At 31.1% G+C, this 26,696-nt stretch overlaps 1 protein-coding gene across 4 annotated transcripts; it reads right to left on the minus strand.

The window, feature by feature from the left end:
- Positions 1 to 1,648: 1,648 nt before the first annotated feature.
- Positions 1,649 to 4,240, minus strand: LOC129303986 (uncharacterized). Of its 4 annotated transcripts, none has more exons than XM_054943597.1 (3): positions 4,005 to 4,240; positions 3,463 to 3,533; positions 1,649 to 3,191 (listed from the first exon to the last, which is right to left on the minus strand). In XM_054943597.1, the coding sequence occupies exon 3, from the start codon at positions 3,169 to 3,171 to the stop codon at positions 1,873 to 1,875; it is 1,299 nt and encodes a 432-aa protein (XP_054799572.1). In that variant the 5' UTR covers positions 3,172 to 3,191; positions 3,463 to 3,533; positions 4,005 to 4,240; the 3' UTR covers positions 1,649 to 1,872. The 4 variants fall into 4 exon arrangements, with proteins under 4 accessions (XP_054799572.1, XP_054799571.1, XP_054799569.1 ...); XM_054943596.1 differs by having other exon boundaries at positions 3,375 to 3,533; XM_054943594.1 differs by lacking the exon at positions 3,463 to 3,533.
- Between the last annotated feature and the right edge of the window lie 22,456 nt (positions 4,241 to 26,696).

Consider the following 26,696-nt stretch of genomic DNA (forward strand, 5'->3'; position numbering starts at 1 on the left):
GCTTGAATACCCGAGTGTCCTCCTTGAGCACTAGCATACAACCATTCCAAAATGAGTTATCTCAAAGATGAACTTTTACCTACACCCAACTTAACATTCTTTCTAAGGGATTTACCATCCCAAGAATAAGATTTAATGGTGCCATTTTGCCTCTGCAACTCAGAAATGAGAGCCTTTAAATTTCGATCCAACATCCAACTTTCTTCAAGATTATGTAATAAATAAGGTGAGGAAGTGTCAGCAATCTGCAACTTTTGAGGACTTGAGAGTTTAGAGAGAGCATCAGTGGCTTTGTTATTAATTCCCTTCTTGTGTTGGATCTCATAGTCACATCCTATCAATTTAGCAGCCCAATACACGTGACAAGAGGTCTTCAACTTTTGACCAAGCAAAAATTTGAGGCTTTGTTGATATGTTCTTGTTGTAAATTTCCAACTTTATAGATGTTGATGCCAATGTTCCACTGTTAGCATCACTACCAACAATTCTTTCTCATAAACTAAAAGTTGAAGCTGTTTTGGACTCAAAGCTTTGCTGAAAAATGCAATGGGCTAATTATGTTAAACCAATACAATTCCAATACCCTTTTCACATGCATCAATTTCCAATAAAACTCTCTAGTCTTGGCCTATACTATCTGCTCCTGCCATTGGAGGTCGACCCTTGATCATTACGGGATTCATTGAAGGTATAGATCAATTGCGCCACCTACACCATAAGGGCTTGCATTTGCATCTCCAAGGTACGAACTCTTACATCTATTTAAGTGCGACATCAGGGTGTGTTTTAGGCATTAAAAGGGGGGGGGGGGGCGCAATTTGCTCTGATACCACCAATAAGTAGAAAATAGAGTAGAGAGGTTGGTAGAAGAGGAAGAGAGAATGGGAGCAGAGAATTTTGAATAATTCTCTGATTCATAAGGAAATCAACAACATTACACCACCGGACTAGGGATTATATACGTAATAACAAGTAATAACAACAAACTAACAACTATAACCCCATCCCAACTAATTCTTTTATTTTATATTATTTAGATATCAGTGTACCTCCTCCATTCAGATACTTTTTAAGAAATATGATATTAAAAATATAAGACATTTTAAATTTTTAAAAATATAATCAATATAACTTTAAAAAAGTCTTTAATTAAGAATGTAATCAATAAAATTTTCTAAGTGAAATACTCTACTAAAAAAAGATAAATATTAAAAAAAATCAAAAGAATGTGCAGTTTTAAATGTCATTAACCAATTTATTAAAATGTGTAAATTAGTTATAAATGTGTTACACTACTAAACTGAATGAATATTTTTTAAAAATACAGAAAGAAAGTGTTCGTCAACAAGGCAAAAGAGGAGGATAGGAAAAGTATTTTACTCAAGATTAAAAAAATGCAGAAAAGTATTTTACTCAAGATTAAAAAAATGCAGATCTTCGTTGCCGGAGCGTACGAGCATGTGAAATCCAGTGCATAATTTCGCCTCATCAACACTCACTCACAGTGTCCATGTGAATGTGGGACCATATCATGACGCATGATTAGTACACAAATGATTAACTTAATTGTTAGATGGAATTTGATTTCACAATTATCAACTTCCAAAATGAAAAAGATACAGATAGATCAAAGAAGATGATACCAACATAGAAAAGTTCATGTAGCAGTTGAGATATAGAACCAAGCTTGTGAGACGGAGAGAGACAGAGTACAACACAGTCATGTTTCAGAGTCATCCTAAAACATCTCAAAGTACAGAAGGAGAATAAACCACACTAATACAGTACATTATTATACTGACATCAGTTTTTTGTTCTAAAGATCTAAAGGTCACCAGCATGTTTGATATAACAACCTTGAACATGGGAAGCTCAGAAGAAAGCTCTGCTCCCATAAAACACACGAGAGTTATTGTTGCTCTTTGATGCTGGTGACTCCAATTTCTTCTCAGAGCTTGAGTTTCCTGAACTTGGCGAACCGATTTCGATATCAGGAAGCTTCATCTTCGCCAGAGACTCGGTAAACTGCTGCATGCTTTTCATGTACATGTCTACTATATCCTGCTGCACCACCATTGGCTCTGGCTCAATGTTCACAGACACAACAGGCTTAGGGAATGATTCATCTTTATTTGGAACCCCGCTTGAGGAATCACTCTCACCGCCTCCATCTTTAGCGTCCACCGTGCGTTTCTCTACTTTGGTGCCAGAAACTTGTTCCTCTGTAGGAGATTTTGATGGAGCATGAGCAGCATCAGATGAGTCTGAGCTGGCTTGCACTGAAGGGGAAGAAACCCCATTTGTTGATACAATGCTTGGTGGTGAATCAACCTTGTTAATGGAAGGTTGGGCAGACCCAACACTGCATGTTGAGAAGCTTTCTACAAGTTGAACACCTGCTTCAGAGCTGTGATGATCAGCATCAGAAGTGGCCAGACTTTCAGAACACTGAGTCTCATCACAAGAAATCCCAAAATATTCTGAAACCATCAGGTGGTCTTCGTTCTCAATCTTGGGATCCGGGAATTCGATTTTATCTAAATCTTTGGACAGTGAATCCGTGGTCTCGGGGTCCAGCACAGCAGCACCAGTGGCTGCTGCCTCGGTGGAGACTGAAGGAGGTATCACCATGACATCAGGTGAAGTTCCATTGTATGCAAGGGACAATTGGACAAAGCCAGCAGGGGAATGGAACAGATCAGTGGAAGAAAGAGAGAACTCTTTCTCAAGGGTTCCATTCTTGACAAGCACTTCAGACACAGGCACCAAGGCAAAACCAAGAAGTTGATCTTCTAGATAATTCTTGACCCTACTCAGCATCCATATCTCACATTTGAGAGAGGAATCAACAGTTTTAACATTTAAGCGAAGATTCTCATCGAACACAGGATTCCTTCCTCCTCCATTTATAATCTTGGTAGACACAGTGTTCTCAGGGTTGCTAGTTAGGCAAATCTTAGCATAAACATCTTGCTTGTGGTATATGCAAATGTTATGGATGTCCCTAGCTTGATGTATGTAAACATCAAGAACACCAATAGAATCTTCTGGATTATGAGCTTCCTTTCCGTTGACCTCTATGTCCTTAAACAAGGGACCAGACTTTTGCTTCTCACTCTCACCCAACACAGAGCTCTTGAATGGCGACACAACAGACTGAGGAGAGTCCATGATATATGATATTACAGTGACTGAGAGAACATGACAGAGCACAGAGTTACAAGAAAATCAAGTCAATTCAAGTAAAACCAAGCTTTAAACTAAGCTAGATAAAAGAAACGCCACATAATTATCCGACAACTTAAAAATCTTAACACCTAAGAAAACAGGTATCAGATCAAATATCAACTAAAATCCAGAAGAAAAGTGATTACCAGAGTTAGGCAGATCCAAAAATAGATATTACAGAAACTATTGCGAGAGAAATGGCATGAAAAGGAAACAAGAGGTAAGAAACGCAACCCTCAAGCCACAAGTGTTGCTGGGTTGAGAAAGCCGATTCAGAAAACACCAATTGCCAGTTCAAAACTTAGCTACGAGCAGAAAATACCCAGAATTACAAGCCTGACCACACAAATCCCCAAGAAAGAAAGAACAAATTCTTAAGAACCAGAAACACCAAGACCCACCCCCAAAATTGAGTAAGTCCAGGGAAATACTTCGTAAACCCAAACTGGACCTAACTTAATAAAAGCTGGCAAGAAAAAAAAAAAAAAAACAGTCAATGAAAGGGATGTTCCAAATTTGATCAGATTTCGATAAAGCAAGCAGTCAACTTTTCTAAACAGAAGCACTACCACCGGAATCCAAGGGAAGTAAAATAGGAAAAGCAAGAAACACAATGACCCAAGCAGCGTTCGTGTCACATAATTCCAAAACAAAACCCAAACTTAAGTTCATAAATTCCCAACTAGGAATCACTCGGAAGACCCAGAAGAAACAAACAAGAAATGAGTGAATACAAAAAATAACTAAGAAAAAAGAAACAAATTGATTGTAAATACCGAGACGAAGTTGCGCTTTTAATTTTCCCCGCCTTTGCCACCAAAGTCAAAGTGGAATCTGCGCATGTGGCCCTAATCCACAATCAATGGACGACCCAGCACGTGAATCGAGACGACGCTGTGGAAGAACATACGGAAGAGATAAGAAATGTCAAAGCTGCATTAAAAGCTTGGCCAGAGTCCTGAGAGTTCAGGCAAGCGTATTCTGAAGCTCTGCGGAGAGTCGCAGCGCGTGTCCTTGAGGATAGTGTTTTAAGGAGTGAGTATTTTAATAATTAAATTAACATTCTGGTTCTTTCCATTTAACTCTTCTTTTCAAATTACTCTTCTTTTAAAATTATTTTTAAATAATATAAACATTTTTTTAATAAAATTTCTATGGTGTTAAATAGTGAGACTTTTTTTTGGCAAAGGCAAAAAAAAAACCAGAGACTTTATAAATTTATTATTTTAAAAGAAAAATAAAAATTATTAAAAATATTCTTCGTTCAATATAATGAGAATTATTTAAAGCTCCCAAAATGGGGGGAAAAATTGCCTGGCGCAATACATTTTGAATTGTTTTTTAAGTTCAAAGATTCAAATGTAAATATATTTCTTTTTGAAAATACACATTTATTCTAAATATATACTCTCTCTCTATTTAAAAAATAAGGTATTTTTAATCAAATTTTATTTTTAATTAAAATAATTATTTATTTTTAAATTAATCTTATCTTTTTATATTTATCTTTATTTAATAGGGTGTTTTACTCTAAAATAAATATAAAAGTAATTCTTTCAATAGAGACACTTAAAAAAATAATGATTAAATTTTAAAAAATTAAAATTACCTTCTATTTTTTAATATCTAACCCTGTAAAAATATTTTATATTTTTTAATGGAGGGAGTAAGTACTAAGCATATAAAGAACATGACATGGCTCACATGTGAACAATAAAATTAACAGAAAATCATTTACGTTATGCATTTATGATTCAAGTAGTTTATCTGTAAAATATTAAAATTTTGTACGAAAAAAATATAAACTATGATTAACTTATTATTTTGTAGTAATATGTTTGGATTAATGAAAATTTAGGATTAAATTATACACAAAAATTTCTGAACTTCTATTTAATTCTCTCATTTAAATATTTAAATATATAAAAATTTATAAATTTAAATTTTTATTATATTTTTCTTTATAATTTTAAATTTATTTTATATTATAATCATTTAAAATTCTAATCACTTCAAACATATTATTTTGTTCATATTTCCACTATCAATAACTTTATTACTCTACTGTCTTTTCTTCTCTTGCGTTCTTATCCCTCATGTGTTAGAAAATAGATTTCAAATTACCACTTCAATTTTCCGTGTCATTTTGAATCTCAACTTTCTTTCTTTTTTTTATTTAAACATTTTTAAACTATTCAAACAAAAAATTTTAAATACTTAAATTTAAAATGTGAGATTTAAAATAAAAATATTTAAAATTTAAATCCAAATCCACAAATATAAAAGCTACCTGAAAGTTTAATGTGGTTTCAATAAAAACTAGAGGTTAATACAAAATGAATGAATCATTTTAATTGTTCAGTTTTTTAATGAACTTAATTGTTGAATACAGTATAACCAATCATTCTTCTTGGTGTTTTTTTTTTTAATAGATCCAATCTTTCTTCCTCAAACCATTGGAAAGATTAACGGAGATATCCATTAATGTAGTTAATTCTCTACAATATACTCCCTTTATTTAAAAATATAAAGTATTTCTTCAGGAGTTAAATATTTAAAAATGTAAGATATTTTTAATCTTTTAAAATGTAATCATTGTCTTTTTTTAAAAGTATCCCTATTAATAATGACTTTATATTTATTATAAAATATTTAATAAAAATAAATATAAAAAGATAGAGTTAGTTGAAAAATAATTAACTAATTTATTAAAAAATAAAATTTAATTAAAAATATTTTTTATTTTTAAATGAAAAAAATATTTTATATAATTAATTTTAAAATATAAATAGATCACTTAAATATGTCAGAGGATGTGAGGGAGCAGCTTTAGTCGGTGCTGACTTTTCGTTCATGAGTCCTCCAAGTCCGTTGCCTTTCTGCATTTGCAGGCCCATTTATTTATTTTTTTTTTCTTTTTGGAGCCCTTGAAATTTTTTTAAAAAATTTCAATATTTAACAAGAATTTAAATCAAAAACTTATTAAAACTTGAATTTTATTTTTAAATTTTTAATGATTTAACGTTTACTTTTTAAAAGTTCTTGATAGATATTAAATTTTTTTTCACATGTCCTTTTATGATATTCTCCCTTTTTTTTGTTTCATTGTACATGTCTTTTTAAAAATTTTAAACAATATTTATTAACATTTTTATGATACATTCTTATTTACTCTAACATTTTTAAAGAGTATTTATTAAGTTTTAAGGACAATTTTAGCAATGTATTCAATATTTTTTATGGAGTAATTACATTTTGTATTTTATTTTAAAAAGCCTACAAACATTTATTTTGAAACGCAGTGAGTACTTATATATATATATATATATATATAAGTAGAAATCGCAAGCATAGATCTTGTAACACACCAAAATTTTTTTTTAAATAATTTAACTCAACCATAGTTGGGTTACAGCCACCCAACACATTTTTATATCAATAATTTTAATATAAAATATTTTATAATTGGCTTCAACTCACACACTATAACATTTCAGATAAATTTTTACCTCCCACATGCCATTAGGCTAAATCACATTTGTCCATCCTTATACTCCCAACAAGTAAAATAAGCAATTTAATAAATTTTCAACACAATCCAGTTATTTGGCCTTATAATCATGCCATTTTAACCAATCTAAAGTAAACCAAATATTAAAATTACAGTCATCCAAATTGTACCAAAAATAGAAATAGTTTGAAAGGCATAATTACATTTATATATTCATATAATTGACAATAAACAAAAAACCCTAATATTGGCAATATAACACATTATAAATTATAAATTAAATACCCAAAAGAGACAGTGAATCTATACCACTAAGCCTCTGGGCCTCTTCCATGTGTCACTCGTGGCTCTTCTCCTGAAAATTGTTAACCACATAATGAGAATCAAAAGTCCCAGTAACCAAAGCCAATTTATGATAGTGTATACAAACAGTTAAGTGTGTGCTTACTAAGTGAGAATTAAAAATAATATAATTCCAACAAATATAAGAAATATTACAATACACACAAACAACCATCCTTATATCCCTCCATTAACCTCGAGCCGTAGCCCTCACTCGGTGCTAAATCACCCGGCCAAAGGTAGATTAGCCCGAGCCCTTACAAGCCACCTATTGAGCTCCAATAGGGGCGTACCACGTGGCACATAAATACAACAACAATAGCAAGTCTCCCAACACCTCCCACAATAATCAAATAAATTTATAATAATATTGCACAATTATATAATATTACAAAATTTATAATTTTCTCAATAATCACCCAATTAACATGGAGTAACACAAATCACAAATTAAAAGCATGGTTACCTTGTGGCTTTTTCAATAAATTATTCCTTAAAATTTCTCTCTCACCACAATCTTCACCAGTAATACAATCTACAAATAACATATTATTTATAAATATTAGTTTCAATTTTTGAAACTAATAAAATAATTCTAATAATTGAATTAAAAATATAACATAATTTCTAATCTCAATCTTAATACAAATTTAGAGTTAATACTATTAAGTAAAATTTTTAACTCCTCTTTTAATTATCAATAAACATTAATAATCTAAAAATCAACTTCTAAACTAATTTTTATTATCAAAATTTTCTTTTTATTTCATAAATTCGTACCTAAAATACCCAAAAATTAAAAATTAAGTCTCTAGCTTAGAATCATAATCATATAGCCATAATAATTCATTTCTCATCCCAAATAATCATCTAAACCTCAATAAATCAACATATATTTTTAGATCTAGTCTAAAATTTGATCCATAAGCCACAAATTCAAAGATCACCAATAAATTTATACTCTAGAATATTTATTATACTACTAACAACCTCAAAAATCATATTTATTTAATATAAATTCATCCCTCTTCCAGATCTTAAATTTTCTACCACTACAAAATCAGAAACTAAAGAAGAAGGATGACTAAGAAAAATTTTTAGAATACTTACTTAGTCTTAAAAAGCTTAAAATCACACCCTAAATATCCTATTAAAAACTCTTACCTTAAAACCCAGCACCGGCAAACTTGCACACCGTCGCCCCCTTTGTTCGCGCACGAAGAGAAATGAAAAAGGGAGCAATGAAGAAACGAAGAAGGAGGGATGGGTTTTTAAAAAAAATACTTTGGGTCCCACATTTTTTTTAATTATTTCCTCTCTCTTCTTTTTTATTATTATTATTATATAAATATAATCATTGCACCGGGGAAGAGCACCGAAAGCCGTCTTGTTCTCTTCTTTCTTTCCTTCTTTCTCATACTTTTTTTTTATTATTATAATAATAATAATATTTTAATAATAATATTTTTTTATATTTTTTTTAATTTAGAATTATATCCTAAGTTAGATTTAATAATCATCTCCTACTAATTTGCTTACCTCTAAATATTTTTTTTAAATTTCTATTTACCAAAAATTAACTATTAAAATTTAAATTGGGATGTTACAATTCTCCCCTCCTTTTAAAAATTTTGTCCTCAAAATTTGAAGTTAGTAACTATTAACTACTTACTTAATCAAAAAGACGAGGATAATCATGTCACATACTGTCCTCGGTCTCCCACGTAGCATCACCTGGAGTTGTGCCCTTCCAGATTACTTTAACCAATCTAATGGTCTTGTTTCTTAATTGCTTGTCCTTATAATCCACAATCTCTTTTGGTTTAGCTCTGAATGTTAAATTCTCCTTGAGTTCAATCTCCTCGGGTTCAATTATATGGGAAGGATCTGGTTGATACTTCTTTAATTGTGATACATGGAATATATTGTGTATACCAGCAATTTGGGGTGGTAATGCTACTTGGTACGCTACTGGTCCAACTCGTTTTAAGATCTCAAAAGGCCCCATAAACCTTGGTGTCAATTTCTTAGCCTTAATAGCTCTTCCAACACCAGTTATCGGAGAGATTTTCAAAAATACATGGTCACCTACTTCAAACTCAAGCGGTCTTCTCCTCTTATCCGCATAACTCTTTTGTCTACTTTGAGCTGTAAGTAATTTTTGCTTGATTAAAGCAATCTTTTGGGTAGTCTCATCAACAATGTCTGGCCCCAAAACAGTTCTCTCACTTAATTCTGTCCAACACAGTGGCGATCTACATTTTCTTCCATACAATGCCTCATAAGATGCCATCTGAATGCTAAAATGAAAACTATTATTGTAGGCAAATTCAGCTAATGGCAAGTGACTATCCCAATTACCTCTAAGCTCAATGGCACAAGCTCTTAACATGTCTTCAAGAGTTTGTATGGTTCGTTCCATTTGCCCATCGATCTGGGGGTGGTAAGCGGTGCTAAAACTCAGACGAGTACCCATGGCTTCCTGTAATGACTTCCAAAAGTTTGATATGAATCTCGGATCACGATCAGATACGATATTTGTCGGTACTCCATGCAATCTCACCACTTCTCTTATGTAGATTTCAGTTAATTTTTCAAGAGAATACTTGATATTAGTAGCAAGAAAATGAGCTGATTTGGTGAGTCGATCTACGATTACCCATATAGTGTCATGACCAGAAGATGGTCTAGGCAATCCTGTAATGAAGTCCATAGAAATACTGTCCCATTTCCACTATGAAATATTAAGAGACTGTAGCATCCCGGCTGGTTTCTGATGCTCAATTTTGACTTTCTGGCAAGTCAAACAACGAGTTACATGTTCAGTTACATCTCTCTTCATTCTTGGCCACCACCAACCACGTCTTAAGTTATGATACATCTTAGTTGCTCCTGGATGAATGGTATATCTACTCTGATAAGCCTCCTCAAGTAGGATATTTTTTAATCGAGTATCATTAGGCACACACACTCTACCTTTATATCTTACGACATTATCATTGGTCACATCAAAATGTTCAGCCTTTCCAGCCCCAATCTCTACCCTAATCTTATTCAAATGATCATCCTTCCGTTGCGCAATTCTAATTTCTTCCCAAAAATTATTCTCAAATTCAGTAATGTGTAGAGCAGCCAAACGATCCTCGACTACTTCTACATTTACTGCATGGAAACTACTCCATAATTCATGTTCTCTGACCATCATGTGAGCAGTATGTACAAGCTTCCTGCTCAGAGCGTCGGCGACTACGTTAGCTTTCCCTGGATGATACTTCAACTCAAAGTCATAATCCTTCAAAAATTCAATCCATCTGCACTGTCTCATGTTGAGCTCCTTTTGATCAAACAAATATTTTAAACTTTTATGATCACTGAAGACTTCAAAAGAAGAACCATAAAGATAGTGCCTCCAAATCTTCAAGGCAAATACCACAGCAGCAAGCTCCAAGTCATGAGTAGGGTAATTTTCCTCATGAGGTCTCAACTGTCGAGAGGCATAAGCCACTACTCGATCCTCCTGCATCAATACACAACCTAAACCTTTCTTAGAAGCATCAGTATACAAGGTATAAGGAGCAGTTGGAACAGGTAAGGTGAGCACCGATGTGGTGTTCAACCTTTTTTTTAGCTCCTGGAAGGCAACTTCACACTCGTTCATCCAAATAAATGGAGCATCTTTCCTGGTCAACTTAGTCAAGGGCATTGCAATTTGTGAAAAACCCTTAATGAAACGACGATAGTAGCCTGTAAGACCCAAGAAACTCCTAATCTCTGTCACACTTCGAGGTCGCTCCCATTTCATCACTGCATCTATCTTACTAGGGTCCACCGCTACCCCTTCTTCTGAAATAACATGGCCTAAGAATTTAACTTCTTTAAGCCAAAAATCACATTTGCTCAACTTGGCATAGAGCTTGTGCTCTCTTAATATCTCCAAAACAATTTTAAGATGTCTAGCATGGTCCACCTCATCCCGAGAATAAATAAGTATGTCATCAATAAAGACTACAACAAATTCATCGAGATAAGGCCTGAAGATTCGATTCATATAATCCATGAAGACAGCTGGGGGATTTGTTAACCCAAACGGCATCACTAGGAACTCATAGTGCCCATATCTAGTCCTAAAAGCAATTTTAGGGATATCCTCTGCTCTAACCCTCAATTGATGATACCCTGATCTTAGATCAATCTTAGAAAACACTGCTGAATTGACTAATTGGTCTAACAAATCATCAATTCGAGGTAAGGGGTACTTGTTCTTAATGGTTACCTTATTCAATTGTCTATAATCAATACACAATCTTAGGCTTCCATCTTTCTTTTTCACAAACAGTACCGGTGACCCCTATGGTGATACACTCGGTCTGATAAACCCCTTTTCTAACAACTCTTCAATTTGTCTCTTCAACTCAGCTAACTCCGATGGAGACATCCTATAGGGTGCCTTAGAAATAGGCCCCGTACCAGGTACGAGTTCAATCGAGAACTCAACCTCTCGTTCTGGAGGTAAACCGATCACTTCAGTAGGAAAGACGTCAGGGAATTCTCTCACTATTGGAATCTGATCTACAACTTCTTCAATCTCTGCCTTGATTGAGAAGAAAATCATAAAAGCTTGACAACCCTTTCTTATACACTGTTTTACTTGAGCGGCAGACAACAACATAGGACTTTGGGACTCTACAGGGGTTACAGTAAGAGCTGAGAGTGACACATTCTTTTTCTAACAATCAAGTACAGCTCCATTTGCAGACAACCAATCCATCCCCACAATAACATCAATCCCAGACAAAGACAGACAAATGAGGTCTATGGTGGTCTTTTAACCCTTATACTCAACCTCTACATTTAGACATGCCTTAGCAGTCCTTACAGTCAAACCAGCAGGAGTAGAAATCTTCACATCAAAAGGTAAGGTACACATAGGCAATTTACATCTTTTCATACATTCATCAGACACAAAAGAGTGTGTAGCACTCGAATCAAACAAAGCACAAATATCATTATCAAGAATTCGGATTATACCTCGGATAGTATTAGGGTTATTAGTAGCCTCTGGCCCAGAGAGGGCATACACTCGTGCTGGCACTGTAGGTCTCTGATCATTACCCCTATTTTGGTTTTGATAGCAGAATCGAGCAATATGAACAGGCTTCTGACAGATGTAACAAACCCAACAATCACCAGAATGAAACTTCCCACACTTACTGCATGCTTGATTACTAGCAGCACCAGGAGTAGGATTAAAGGTAGCTGGGCTCCTGTAGGACCCTTGACTCCCACTCTGATTCCCTCTGTAGCTCTGGTCCTTATGATAGTAGCCCTTTTTCTTCTTATTTCTAAAGCCTCCAAAAACTTAACTGCTCCTCTTCTCTACTCCACCAATGGGTCTGGTGTGGATAGGGGGCTTCCCATGAGGTTCTTTCCTCCTCTCTCTATCAGCTTCTAATTTAGCCTCTCTCTTCCTCCGAGAAACTATTTGAAGCTTATTGCACATCTCACTAAATGTCTTGATCTCAAAAGGGGCTAACTGTTCCCTTAGATCAGGCCTCGCCTTCTCTAGCAATCGTTCAGCCATCCACTCTGTGTCTTCATGTTTCTGGAGGTAAGTAGAGTATTTAGATAATTTTGAGAATTTTTCAATAAATTCATCCTCATCTAGATCACCCTGGCGGAATGCATGAAACTCAGCCTCTTTTTCTGCTCTCAGTGCAGTAGGAAAATAATTCTCGAAAAATATGGCTTTAAAATCTTCCCAAGTAAGAGAGGAATCATCCTTCGGTCCTGATGTTTCCCACCATTTCTTAGCACTCTTCTGTAGTAGGAATATTGCCAGCTGCACCTTTTGATTAGAAGTGCACACAACCATACGAAAAATACTCTCCAATTGATCTATCCATTCTTCAACCACCGCTGGCTTAAGATTTCCATCGAAAGTAGGAGGATTAAACTTACGAAAAGTACTCCAGATCTTTGTGATCGTGGATGTCTTTTGCTCAGAGTGGAGACTCATATTCTTTGAACTAGTCTCATAGTGAGAATAGGGAGGTGAGCCTTCATCAGCAGATTGGCTCGCATTGAATGCCTTGGTATGGCTTCCTTCTTATTGGCCATTTCCCTCTCGGTTGGCATTCTCCTTATATTGTCTTAAAGCGGCCAACTCTTCTTCTTGTCTCTTCATGCAGTCACTAAGATTATATAGTAGATCCATCATTTGCCTCATAGTTGGCTCATCTTGCCTTAGTTGTGACTGTATAGGCTCGCCCTGCCAGATTTGTTGCTGTGTGGGCTCCGGTTGTGGCAGTGAAGGTATGTCATTTCTTATTGGCTCTATAGAATCACCAGCAATTTCGCCACCTCTTCTAGTTTTAGACACCATCTCTCCCCTCCTAAAGGATGGAAGTCACATAATTAAGTTAACACTAACCTCAAGACAAGAAAAATAATGGAGAAGCATTATGATTTAATAATGTATATTGCCAATAAACTAGGTTAATGTATAACAATTTCATAATTTATAAGAATTGGAAACATGTAGCTCTGATACCAAAATTTGTAACACACCAAAATTTTTTTTTAAATAATTTAACTCAACCATAGTTGGGTTACAGCCACCCAAAACATTTTTATATCAATAATTTCAATATAAAATATTTTATAATTGGCTTCAACTCACACACTATAACATTTCAGATAAATTTTTACCTCCCACATGCCATTAGGCTAAATCACATTTGTCCATCCTTATACTCCCAACAAGTAAACTAAATCACATTTGTCCATCCTTATACTCCCAACAAGTAAAATAAGCAATTTAATAAATTTTCAACACAAGCCAGTTATTTAGCCTTATAATCATGCCATTTTAACCAATCCAAAGTAAACCAAATATTAAAATTACAGTCATCCAAATTGTACCAAAAATAGAAATAGTTTGAAAGGCATGATTACATTTATATATTCATATAATTGACAATAAACAAAAAGCCTTAATATTGGCAATATAACACATTATAAATCATAAATTAAATACCCAAAAGAGACAGTGGATCTATACCACTAAGCCTCTGGGCCTCTCCCACGTGTCACTCGTGGCTCTTCTCCTGAAAATTGTTAACCACATAATGAGAATCAAAAGTTCCAGTAACCAAAGCCAATTTATGATAGTGTATACAAACAGTTAAGTGTGTGCTTACTAAGTGAGAATTAAAAATAATATAATTCCAACAAATATAAGAAATATTACAATACACACAAACAACCATCTTTATATCCCTCCATTAACCTCGAGCCGTAACCCTCACTCGGTGCTAAATCACCCGGCCAAAGGTAGATTAGCCCGAGCCCTTACAAGCCACCTATTGAGCTCCAATAGGGGCGTACCACGTGGCACATAAATACAACAACAATAGCAAGTCTCCCAACACCTCCCACAATAATCAAATAAATTTATAATAATATTGCACAATTATATAATATTACAAAATTTATAATTTTCTCAATAATCACCCAATTAACATGGAGTAACACAAATCACAAATTAAAAGCATGGTTACCTTGTGGCTTTTTCAATAAATTATTCCTTAAAATTTCTCTCTCACCACAATTTTCACCAGTAATACAATCTACAAATAACATATTATTTATAAATATTAGTTTCAATTTTTGAAACTAATAAAATAATTCTAATAATTGAATTAAAAATATAACATAATTTCTAATCTCAATCTTAATACAAATTTAGAGTTAATACTATTAAGTAAAATTTTTAACTCCTCTTTTAATTATCAATAAACATTAATAATCTAAAAATCAACTTCTAAACTAATTTTTATTATCAAAATTTTCTTTTTATTTCATAAATTCGTACCTAAAATACCCAAAAATTAAAAATTAAGTCTCTAGCTTAGAATCATAATCATATAGCCATAATAATTCATTTCTCATCCCAAATAATCATCTAAACCTCAATAAATCAACATATATTTTCAGATCTAGTCTAAAATTTGATCCATAAGCCACAAATTTAAAGATCACCAATAAATTTATACTCTAGAATATTTTCTTAATGTCCTTTTTAAGGACAAAAAACTTTGATGTGATAGAACACATCTTTGTTCTCCTTAATGTGATTGGGTTCCAACATAACAATATTATTTTCCATAGTGTTCAACTAGATGCAAAAAAAAGTTTTTCTGAATGAATTATTTCAAAGCCAATGCTATCTTATCACAAATATTTGTAAATGGAATCTATCATCCATTCCTACTTTTGAACCTCTTATGTTTTCTCCTGGTAATTATTTAAAGGATTGGTCTATGTGGATATACAAATTCAAGTAGGGGAAGTAGTTATTCTTCCAAGTGGTTATTTTCCGAAATTCTAACCTCATGAATGGTTTTCTGATTAAGAAGATTTTTCAAGACATAAATGTTTTTTCTCTTCTATATTTGAGATATGCTCTTTAGTGGGTTAGTAATCATTGTTATTATTATGAATTACCTTTGGATCGCGTACACATCAATTGTACTCAGAAGGATTTTATGAGTCATATGTTCAATGTGGTTTTTGATGAGATGTTTTTATGTATGCAGTTTTTCTTCTTAGTTGTTTTTTTTGTATTGAAGTCTCCTCAGTTGTTTTTGGTTCTACTTTAAAGTTATGACCCTTTATTGTAAATATTTCTTTTAATATATATTTGACCTTTTATTAAAAAAAACAGAGAGAGTTGAGATGAAACAAAAATGAAAAATTAGAAGTGATAAATTTACCTTTATTTTTCAATCAATGAGAATGAGACGAGAGATTAAAAAACACAAAGAAAATAAAAAGTTTGAAGTAACTAAAATTTCAAATGATTAAAATGTAGAAAGGATTTGAAATTATAAAGGATATGTAATAAGAAATGGATTTAGATTTATATTAAATTCATAAATTTTTATGTATCCAAATAGAAAAGTTGATTTAAATTAAAATCAAAATCTAATTTCAAACATACCATTGGTGAATTGGTCTAAAAAAAATTTCACTCTAGTTCCATGATTTGCTATCATCAATGCAAGAATTTGCAAATAATATTCACCAATTTTTAAAAGAAAAGCTTGTCAAACATGTCACTACTTCTTTTGTTACTCTCATATCCTTACTTGCAACTCTTAAAAACACAAATTTGCAACTGATATTTGTTAATTTGTGAAGTACAATAATTTTCAAATAATAATATTTTGATTTTTTTTTCAAATTAGCAAATCTCACTAGCAAACTCCTTTTTTCAAAGAGTGCAAATTATGGGATGAGAATAATAAACTTTCAAACTAATCATGGAGTATATATTTTGAATATTTCAAATCTTTTGATCCTTATGAGTTTCATTCAATCTTTTAGTTATTTAATTTCAGTCCCAAGGTTATTTAATTAACTAAATTAGAGACTTTCAAATTGTAAGAATTAAATTAAACTTTTTATAAAATTAGAAGGATGAAACGAATTGTATTTTTCTTTGGCAAGATATTTCTTAAATTTTAATAATATAGACTAAATAAAAATTAAAAAATTGTAAATTATTTTATTCAAACCACAATATAAGTCATTATTATTTAATTTATATTTATAAAAATAAGTTGGTAAAATCTTGATTTTATAAAAAAATTTACATCTTTCCAATCGTGTGTTTGAATGTAACAAGTACAACATTAGATTTGTTTTAAAATGCCCTTATCAATTCCTCCCTCCGTTCAAAAATATAAAATATTTTTAATCAAACTTCACTTTTAATAAAATAGTTATTTAGGGGCTATTTGAAACTATTTTTATTTTATTATTATGAGAATTGACATTTTGTAAAATATGTTCTGAGAACAAAAAATAATGAAAATATATGTTTTTTTTCATTCTCCCTTATTCTTCAGAACAATAATCACAAAACATTTAAAAGTTATTTTAATTTTTTTATTCTCCAAAACAATTTTTTTTTTATTCTTCAAAACACTTTTTGAAAACACGTTATCAAATAAATTTTTTTTTTATTTTCTTGTTTTAGAGAACAGAAAAACTCCGCCTATGTTTATAGCCGGTCCCAAGCCCGGGTAAAGGAGGAGGGTTGTGTTAGGCCATCAACAGCCAATGTAAAAATTTGTTGAATCTATCATGAACATGGACAATAGACGTTATAATGTTAATGCTAGGTCGTTGCCCGTAAGTAACGCGCTGCATGGCTCGAGTACAGTGATAAGTGAGTTAGAGCCGCTGCATCGGCGCCCGGATGTAGTGTTAAATGAGCAAGGGCTACCGCGTCATTCTGGACGCACGCGGCTAAAGAAGTTAGTCCATAAGAGCAAAATTAGATTTGGTACTTGGAATGTTGGGACATTAAATTGTAAATCTGTAGAGGTTGTAGGGGTTATGATTCAAAGGAAAATCAATATCCTTTGCTTGCAAGAAACAAAATGGCGTGGAGAAGAAGCTAAGGATATTCAAGGTTTTAAACTTTGGTATACAGGAAAAGTAAGTGCACGCAATGGAGTAGGCATCATTATAGATAAGGAGTGGAAGAAGAACGTTGTAGAAGTTAGCAGAATTGGAGACAGAATTATTTCTTTAAAAATGATAATTGGACGTGAGACTGTTAATATTGTTAGCGCTTATGCGCCGCAAGTCGGGACAGAAGCCAGTCTTAAGGAATTATTTTGGGAGGATCTGGAGGGGTTGATTCGACACATACCACAGAGTGAAAAGATTTTTATTGGAGGAGACTTTAATGGGCATGTCGGGAGGGAAGCTGGTCAGTATGCGAGGGTGCATGGTGGTTTTGGTTTTGGAGAGCTAAACAATGAAGGGCAAACTCTTCTTGATTTCTCATTGGCGTATGATTTTAAGATTGCCAATACTTGTTTCAAGAAGAGAGATGAGCATCTCATCACCTACAAAAGTGGAGCCTCAAGGTCGCAGATTGATTTTCTTTTGGTTAGGAACACAGATAGAAAACTTTGTAAAAATTGTAAGGTGATCCCTGGAGATGCTGTAACGACACAACATAGGGTCCTAGTCCTTGATGTGTGTATTATGAGTAAAATCCAAAAACGTCGACAAGTAGTAACACCAAGGATTAGGTGGTGGCAATTAAAAGGTGAGAAGCAAGATATTTTCAAGCGAAATCTTTTGGATAAAGGAATTTGGGATTCTCAGGGAAGTGCTAACATCATATGGGAGGATATGGCTAAAAAGATACGGGAGGTTGCAAAAGTAGTTTTGGGAGAATCGAAAGGTCCTGGTCCGAGAGATAAGGAGTCTTGGTGGTGGAATAATAGTGTACAGGACAAAATCAAGTATAAGAAGAACTGTTTTAAAGCCATACATTTGTGTAACAATGAGGAAAATTGGGAGAGGTACCGTATGGCTAAGAAGGAAACTAAGAGAGCTGTGGGTGAAGCTCGTTCTAAAGCTTTTGAAGAATTTTATAAGAACCTTGAGACGAAGGAAGGAGAGCAAAATATTTATAAGATTGCCAAGAGTAGGGAAAGAAAATCAAGAGATCTAGAACAGGTAAGGTGTATTAAGGATGAAGAGGGAAGAATTTTAGTTACAGATGATGAAATTAAAAATAGATGGGAGACTTATTTTTCTAAACTTTTCAATGATGGAGAGGATTCATCTAGTAACTTGGAGGATTTAGTAACTGGTGAAGGAGAACAAAATTTGTCATTCTATCGAAACATACGTGATAAGGAGGTAAAGGAAGCTCTTAAGAAAATGGCAAATGGTAGAGCTAACGGACCTGATTGTATATCTATCGAAGCGTGGAAATGTTTAGGTGAAGAAGGGGTGAGATGGTTAACTAAGTTATTTAATGTGATTTTACGGTCCAAGAAAATGCCTGATGAGTGGAGGAGAAGTACATTAATTCCTATTTATAAAAATAAAGGAGATATTCAGAATTGTACTAACTATAGAGGGATTAAACTCATGAGCCACACAATGAAATTGTGGGAGAAAGTAATTGAGCATAGGTTGAGATTGGAGACAAGTATTTCTGAGAATCAATTTGGTTTTATGCCAGGTAGATCAACTACAGAGGCGATTTATCTACTAAGGGGATTAATGGAAAAGTATCGTTGTAAAGATAAAGATCTACACATGGTTTTTATTGATTTGGAAAAAGCTTATGACCGTATACCAAGAGAAGTGCTTTGGAAAGCGTTGGAAAAAAAGGGAGTACGGATTGCTTATATTAAAGCCATACAAGATATGTATGAGGGGGTAAAAACTAGTATAAGAACGCCTAGTGGTCAAACAAAGGATTTTCCTATAAAGATTGGGCTACATCAGGGATCATCTCTGAGTCCTTATTTGTTCAACTTGATTTTAAATGTTTTGACGGAACATATTCAAGAGGAAATCCCGAAATGTATGCTCTTCGCGGATGATATAGTTCTTATAGCAGAGACAAGAGAAGAGGTTAATTGCAAACTTGAGTTATGGAGGAGGACATTGGAGTCGAAAGGTTTTCGTCTGAGTAGAAGTAAGACGGAATATTTATATTGTAAATTTGATAAAGGACTATTCGAAAATAATTTGGAAGTAAAATTGGGAGATCAAATTATACCTCAAGTGGAAAAGTTTAGATATTTGGGAGCCATTATCCAAAATGATGGCGAAATCAGTGGAGATATTTCACATAGAATTCAAGCTGGGTGGTTTAATTGGAGAAAAGCTAAAGGAGTTATTTGTGACCGTAAGGTGCCTAATAAACTTAAAGGAAAGTTTTATCGTACTGCTATCAGACCGGCAATGTTATATAGTAGTGAATGCTGGGCTCTAACGGGACAGCAAGAGCATAAAGTTGGAGTAGCAGAGATGAGAATGTTACGATGGATGTGCGGACATACACGTAAAGATAAAATTCGAAATGAGCACATACGTGAAAAAGTGAGGGTGGCACCTATTGAGGAAAAAATGGTAGAAAATCGGTTGAGATGGTTTGGGCATGTACAAAGAAGACTAAGGGAGGCACCAGTGAGAAGAGTGGAACATATAACTTTGAGTCCGATTAAGAGAGGTAGAGGAAGGCCTAAGAGAACACTCTTGGAAGTTGTTGAACGTGATCTCTTAATTAATAATATTTCTAAAAGCTTAATAAATGATAGAGCACAATGGCGTCTTGCAATCCATGTAGCCGACCCCACCTAGTGGGATAAAGGCTTGTTGTTGTTGTTGTTGTTGTTGTTTTAGAGAACAGAAAATTGTTCTCAAAATAGGTTTTCAAATATGCACTTACTTTTAAATTAACTCTATCTTTTCATATTTATTCCAATTAAATACCCTACAATGAATATAAAATCATTATCAATAGGGATATTTTTGAAAAAAAAATAATAATTGCACCTCGAAAGACTAAAAATATTTTAATTTTTTAATATCTAACTATTCAAAAAATGTCTTATCTTTTTAAATGAAGGGAGTACTCAATAAAGTAAGGATATGATTGAAAAATATATATAACACCTACTTATAGCCCTATATTTTGGACTAAGCAAATCTTTTATAAAATAGCTTATATTGTGTTTTGGGGGGATTATGAATTTTTAAGCAGAGACTAACTTAAAAATTAAATAAATTATCATAACAAAAAATAGTTTGAATTCCTAGATAACAATCTATCACGTTTATTAATTATAAAGAAGGTTAAAATTGTAAATTTGTACTTTTTCCATAATATTAAAGATAAAATAACTATTTCTTAATAAACACCTAATTGGTTAAATTTATTTCTTTATGAAGCACTCGAAGGAGTGCAATTGTTTCATAGTCTTTTTGATAAGAATGAAGGGGTTGTGTGTGATCGGCTTTACAGCCAAAGTAATGTCAGCAAATCTTGACTATTATTGGAGCCATAATGAACAGATAACATAAATGAAAGGGGAAGCTTTGAAAATATGGCATCCACGGGACATCTTTCATTGTTTTTTTGTGTTAAAATATTGGTTCTTTGACTTTATAATGCCCTTGCAACTTTGCTACTTACCTACTCCCATGTTTATTATTTATATTAAATATTAAATTCATCAACTATCAAACTTTTAATTTTTGCTACATTAATCATTCTCTTTTTTTTTTCGGTCCCCTTAAATATTTTCATTTTTTAAGTTAGCTTGTTTTGTCTAAAAATTTATAATTGGTTTTTTTATATTTAAATCTTTTTAACTCCTTGTACAAATAGATATTATGAAATTTAGTTAAAGTCAGTATGTTCTTAAATTTATCTAATTTTTTTTAAAACAAACTCACTGTTATCCTTCAAGTTTTGTGGTAAGAAAATTTTTATCCTTAAAATTCTTTAAAAAGAAAATACATTCAGCCCCATTTCAAGAAAATTAATCACAAATAAAGATTAATGTAAAATGAATTATTATTAAAATAAAAAAATAAATTTTTTTTTAATATTACTTGTTATTAATCTTTATTTACAATAAAAAATTTGAAAAAGAGGTTGAATATATTTCTCTATTCTTTAAATTATTGCTTTCACGCCTTCATTTCTTTCACTTTTTGTATAGGACAAAATTATCTAATCCTCACGCGCCATTGAAATTAATTTAATCGATTTTTTTATTTGACCGATTTTATCCTTTTTTTAATACCTTTTTTTTTTTATAATTAATGACTTTTTGAAATTTGTCTTGTAAATAGAAACAAATCACCCTCCAAATTTAATCCTATAAATAAATAGAAATGGAGGGAGCGTTGAGAAACTATGGGAGTATTTATAGTTTTATACACTGTTTGAAAAGTAAAAAAATCTAAAAAATGAGAAATACACATATCTTTTTTTTAATATAGTTTTCTTTTTCTTTTTTAGAAAACAATTTTCTGTATACTAAACATGCATTTAGTTTCTTGAATCTTGATACTTATAATATACAAGAATTGAGATTCAAATCCTCAATCACTTACTTTATCATGCCAATCTGAGTTAATTAAACATAATTATATTTATGCGCGCGCGCGCAAAGCTTGAACTGAGTTAAACAAAAATTGAAAAAGGAAAAAAATTATATATTTAGTTAATATATATATATATATATATATTAAAATACTTATTTTTTTAATTAAATCAAGAAATATAAATCTTTTATAAACTATTTATTTTATAACAAACTTTTATTATTATTATTATTATTAATTATTCATTATTATTAATATATTAAAATTTAGTTGTCTTACTTTATGTATGTATGTATGGATACACACAGAGAGAGGGTGGCGGGGGGATTACCAGTGAGAATTAAAATCCCCTCTCAATCCCCGAACTTCAGGAAGTTGTCGAGAACTATATCGAATTATCTATTAGTAAATGTTTTATCTTTTTTAATTGATAAGATGACAATTAAAACCGTGAAATTATAAATAAATTAGAAAATACCTAAACATAAAGGGTTCATATATCCTAGCAGTGGATCATTAAAGTTTTTAATATTGAAATTAACTATTATTACTTGCTTGATGAGCCAATCAGTTAGCAAAACAATTTGCTTATTTAAAAATATGAGCGATGGAGACATATCAATCACGTATATAAAATTCTTAATTCTTTTTATAATATGATTGAGAAGAAGGTAGTTTAGTAGTTTTTTTTTTTTCATGAGATAAATAATTTCTAGAGAATCATAATAGTTGTTAATATATGAGTAATTTTCTTCCCAACAAAATTTAAGCCGTTCAAGAATTGTCAAATATTAGTTATTGATGGAGTGTTATTAAAGTCGATAATTTAAACCAAGTCTGACAGGTCAATACAAACTCACTCGAAAAATTTAAACCCTAAACCTAAAAAAATAATATTTTTTTATTATTTGAGCCTATTTAGGTCACCCAAATAGGCCTGAGAAAATTCAGGCCAAACCCGAGCCCGAATACCCGAATAGAAAAAAATAACTTTTTAAAAATATATATAATATAATAAATATTAATTATTTTTAAATTTTTATATTATTTTATTCTAAAATATCATATATTTGAGTGTATTATTATTTTTATTTTAAATAAATAAAAATAAAAATATTTTCTTATTTTTATTATTTTTAATCAAAAAAATTATCTCAAAACAATAATTAAAATATATTTTAATATTAATTTTTATATTTTAAGACTCAATTTTTTTCAAAAAAAAAAAGTTGAGCCATATACACCATTTTCTTGTTCAAAAAATTATATTTTATATTTTTTATAAAATAAAATAATTAATTTTAAATTAAAAATAATTTTAAAAATAAATTTGAATATATACGAATTCCTGACTCTATTATTAAACAAACATAATAAATAAAATAATATTTTTAAATAATTATTTAATTATCACTCATGCCAGACTTGGTTAAAATTAAAAATAAATTAAAGTAAATACCCTTTATATATAGGGCTTAAACAATATAAAAAGTTAAAGAAAAAAATTTAAAAAAAATAGTATTTTACTCATAATTAAATAACTTTTTTATATAATATAATGATGTCTATTTTTCTCATATTCTTAAAAATAAAAAGTACAGTTTATCCAATAGTTATTAAAAATTTTTAAGCTAATTAGAGCAATGATTTTAAATTAGTGGATTAACTGTAGTTGAATTGAGATTAACTTAATCATAATTAAATAATATAATTCAATTAAAATTTATAAATATTTTTATATAACCATGTTAAGGGCAATATTTAAATAAATAAGATATTAATTTACAAGTAAAAGAAATATTCATGAATAAATTACATATAATATAACAAAATAGTAATAGATTTACTTAAGTACTTAACTATAAAGTTAATAAGTTATTATTTTTTTATTCCTTTCAAGTTAAAATAATATTTTATGCTTAATAAAATTATTTAAAAATTAAAATTGATTAAAAATAAAGAAAAAATATTTTTTAAAAAATTTTTGGATATTCGGGCCGACTCGAATAAGCCCGAAGCTCGAAGATGTTGGGATCGGACTTGATTATATGGGCTTTTTAGAATGAATAAGATTTTGTAAGCTTGATCCGAATAAGTTCAGCCCGAATTGAGCTCGACCCAAATAAGCTCGGCTTGCCCGAATTACCGGCTCTAAGCATCATATATACCACCTCATTTTGTGGAACATTATATAAAAATAAGATAAAATTTGTAGTACAAAACAAGGAAACCATAATATTTTATATTCACTCTATTAAAAAATATAAGACATTTTTTTTAGAGGTTGGGTGTTTAAAAATATAAGTCATTTTTAGTCTTTTAAGATATAATCATTACCTTTTTTCAAAAGTACCATTATTAAATGAATCATTTTAGATTTATTTTATAGTGAAATACCTTATTAAATAGTGAGTAAATATAAAAAGACATGATTAATTTAAAGACAAATAACTACTTTATTAGGGTAAAATTTAATTTAAAATGCCTTATAATTTTTAACTAAGGGAGCAATAAGGAGAAAAATAAACTCATTTAAATATTTTTTTTAATTCTCTCAACATTTTAATGCATTCAAGAATTCAATATAAATAGAGCCGGTAACTCGCGCTAAGCTTGCTGAGCTAGCCTGAACCAACCTAAAAATAGTTAGGGTCAAGCTTAGCTATATGAATTTTTTTAAAGAGAATAAAATACTTTAAACCTAATCTGAATTGAACTTGATCATTGAAATTTATAGCAACACTCTATATATAAAATTGATATTTTTGGCCGAACCTTGCGAAAAAAGTTAAAGTTGATTTTAGCTATATGATTTTTTTTTAAGAGGGTGTGATACTTTAAATTTGATCTAAATAAACCCAAACTAAATTGAATTTGATCCAAATAAATCTGATCCACCTAAACTACAGACTGTAAATATAAATAGAGCCGGTAATTCGAGCAAAGCTTGACGAGCCAGCCTGAACCAACTTGAAAAAAGTGAAGGTCGAGCTTAGCTATATAAACTTTTTAAGAGAGTAAAATACTTTAAGCTTAACTTGAATTAAGCCCGATCATTAAAATTTACAGCTCTCTATATATAGAATTGGTATTTTTGGCCAAGTCTAAACCTATAGAAAAAAAGTTAGAGTTGAGTTTAGCGATATGAATTTTTTTTAAGAGAGTGGGATACTTTAAATTCGATCTAAATAAATCCAACCTAAATTAAATTTGATCCAAATAAATCTGATCCACCTGAAATACAGACTGTAAATATAAATAGAGCCAGTAATTTAGGCCAAGCTTGATGAGCCAATCTGAACCAACCTAAAAAAAGTTAGGGTCAAACTTAGCTATATGAACTTTTTTAAGAGAGTAGAATACTTTAAGCTTGACCTGAATTGAGCTTGATCATTAAAATTTACAACTCTCTATATATAGAATTGATATTTTTGGCCAAGTCCAAAACTAGTGGAAAAAAAATTAAAATTGAGCTTAACTATATAAATTTTTTTTAAAAAGATAAAATACTTTAAATTCAATCTAAATAAATCTAACCTTAATTAAATTTGATACATATAAATTTGATCCGCCCAAATTGCATACTGTGAATATAATATAAGGAGAGAGAGAAAACCCAATATCGGTAATAATGAAGGATTAACAGGGAAAGCAAAAGTAAGTGACTCAGCCACTGTGGTTACCTCAAAAAGGGCAACGGTTGCATTTCCTAATCATGTCACTGAATCATTCCCCGGAAAAGCGACAGCATCAATCCCTGATCCATCACATTATTCAATCCCTGATCCATCACATTATTCAACTCCAATATAATAAAAAAAAAGAGAAAAATTAAATAATAAAAGAGCATATTATAAAATAGAAAAAATTTATTTTTTAATCTTTTTATTCAACTATAATTCACTGTAACTTAGTTCCTCAACTATAATTTGCTGCGACTCAATTCTTTAATTTTTAATTTACCTGTAATTCAATCCTTATTTTTTAATTTTTTTAAAAAAATTTCTTATCAAATAATAGGAATAAAAAATGTTCATATATTATTTTAAAATACCCTCATCTTGCTCATTGATGTGAGATATAAGCTAACATAAAAAAATTTAACAAAAATTAAGGAATTAATTTGTAAGTGATGCAAAAGTTGAGAGATTGAATCATAGACAAGTCCTAATTGAGAGATTGAGTTACAGCGAATTATAGTTAAGCGATTGAGTTACAAGTAAATTAAAAGTTGGAGGACTAAAAAATTAATATAATGTATGAAGAATTAATGTTTGAATCTTCATTGGGGCATTGATTTTAACAACTATGCCTTTCAATTATTTTATGTTAGATCAGAAACGTAATTTTGTAAAAATATATATATATATATATACTCCTTTCTTTAAAAAATATAAGATATCTTTAACTGAATCTCACTCCTAATAAAGTAGTTACATATTTTTTAACTAACTCTATTTTTTCATATTTATCCCTATTAAACACCTTATAATAAATATAAAATTATTATCAATAGGGACAAAAAAGAGGCAATGATTATACCTCGAATGATTAAAAATGTCTTACATTTTTTAACATTTAACTTCTCAAAAAATATTTTATATTTTTTAATGGAGAGAGTACCAAACAAGTTTTTAGGAACTTTAAAGCAACTTGATTTTTTTTTTTTGTC

The sequence above is a fragment of the Prosopis cineraria genome, unplaced genomic scaffold, assembly GCF_029017545.1.
Source record: "Prosopis cineraria cultivar Desert tree isolate PC_DT_omini unplaced genomic scaffold, ASM2901754v1 PC2, whole genome shotgun sequence".
NCBI lineage: Eukaryota > Viridiplantae > Streptophyta > Magnoliopsida > Fabales > Fabaceae > Prosopis > Prosopis cineraria.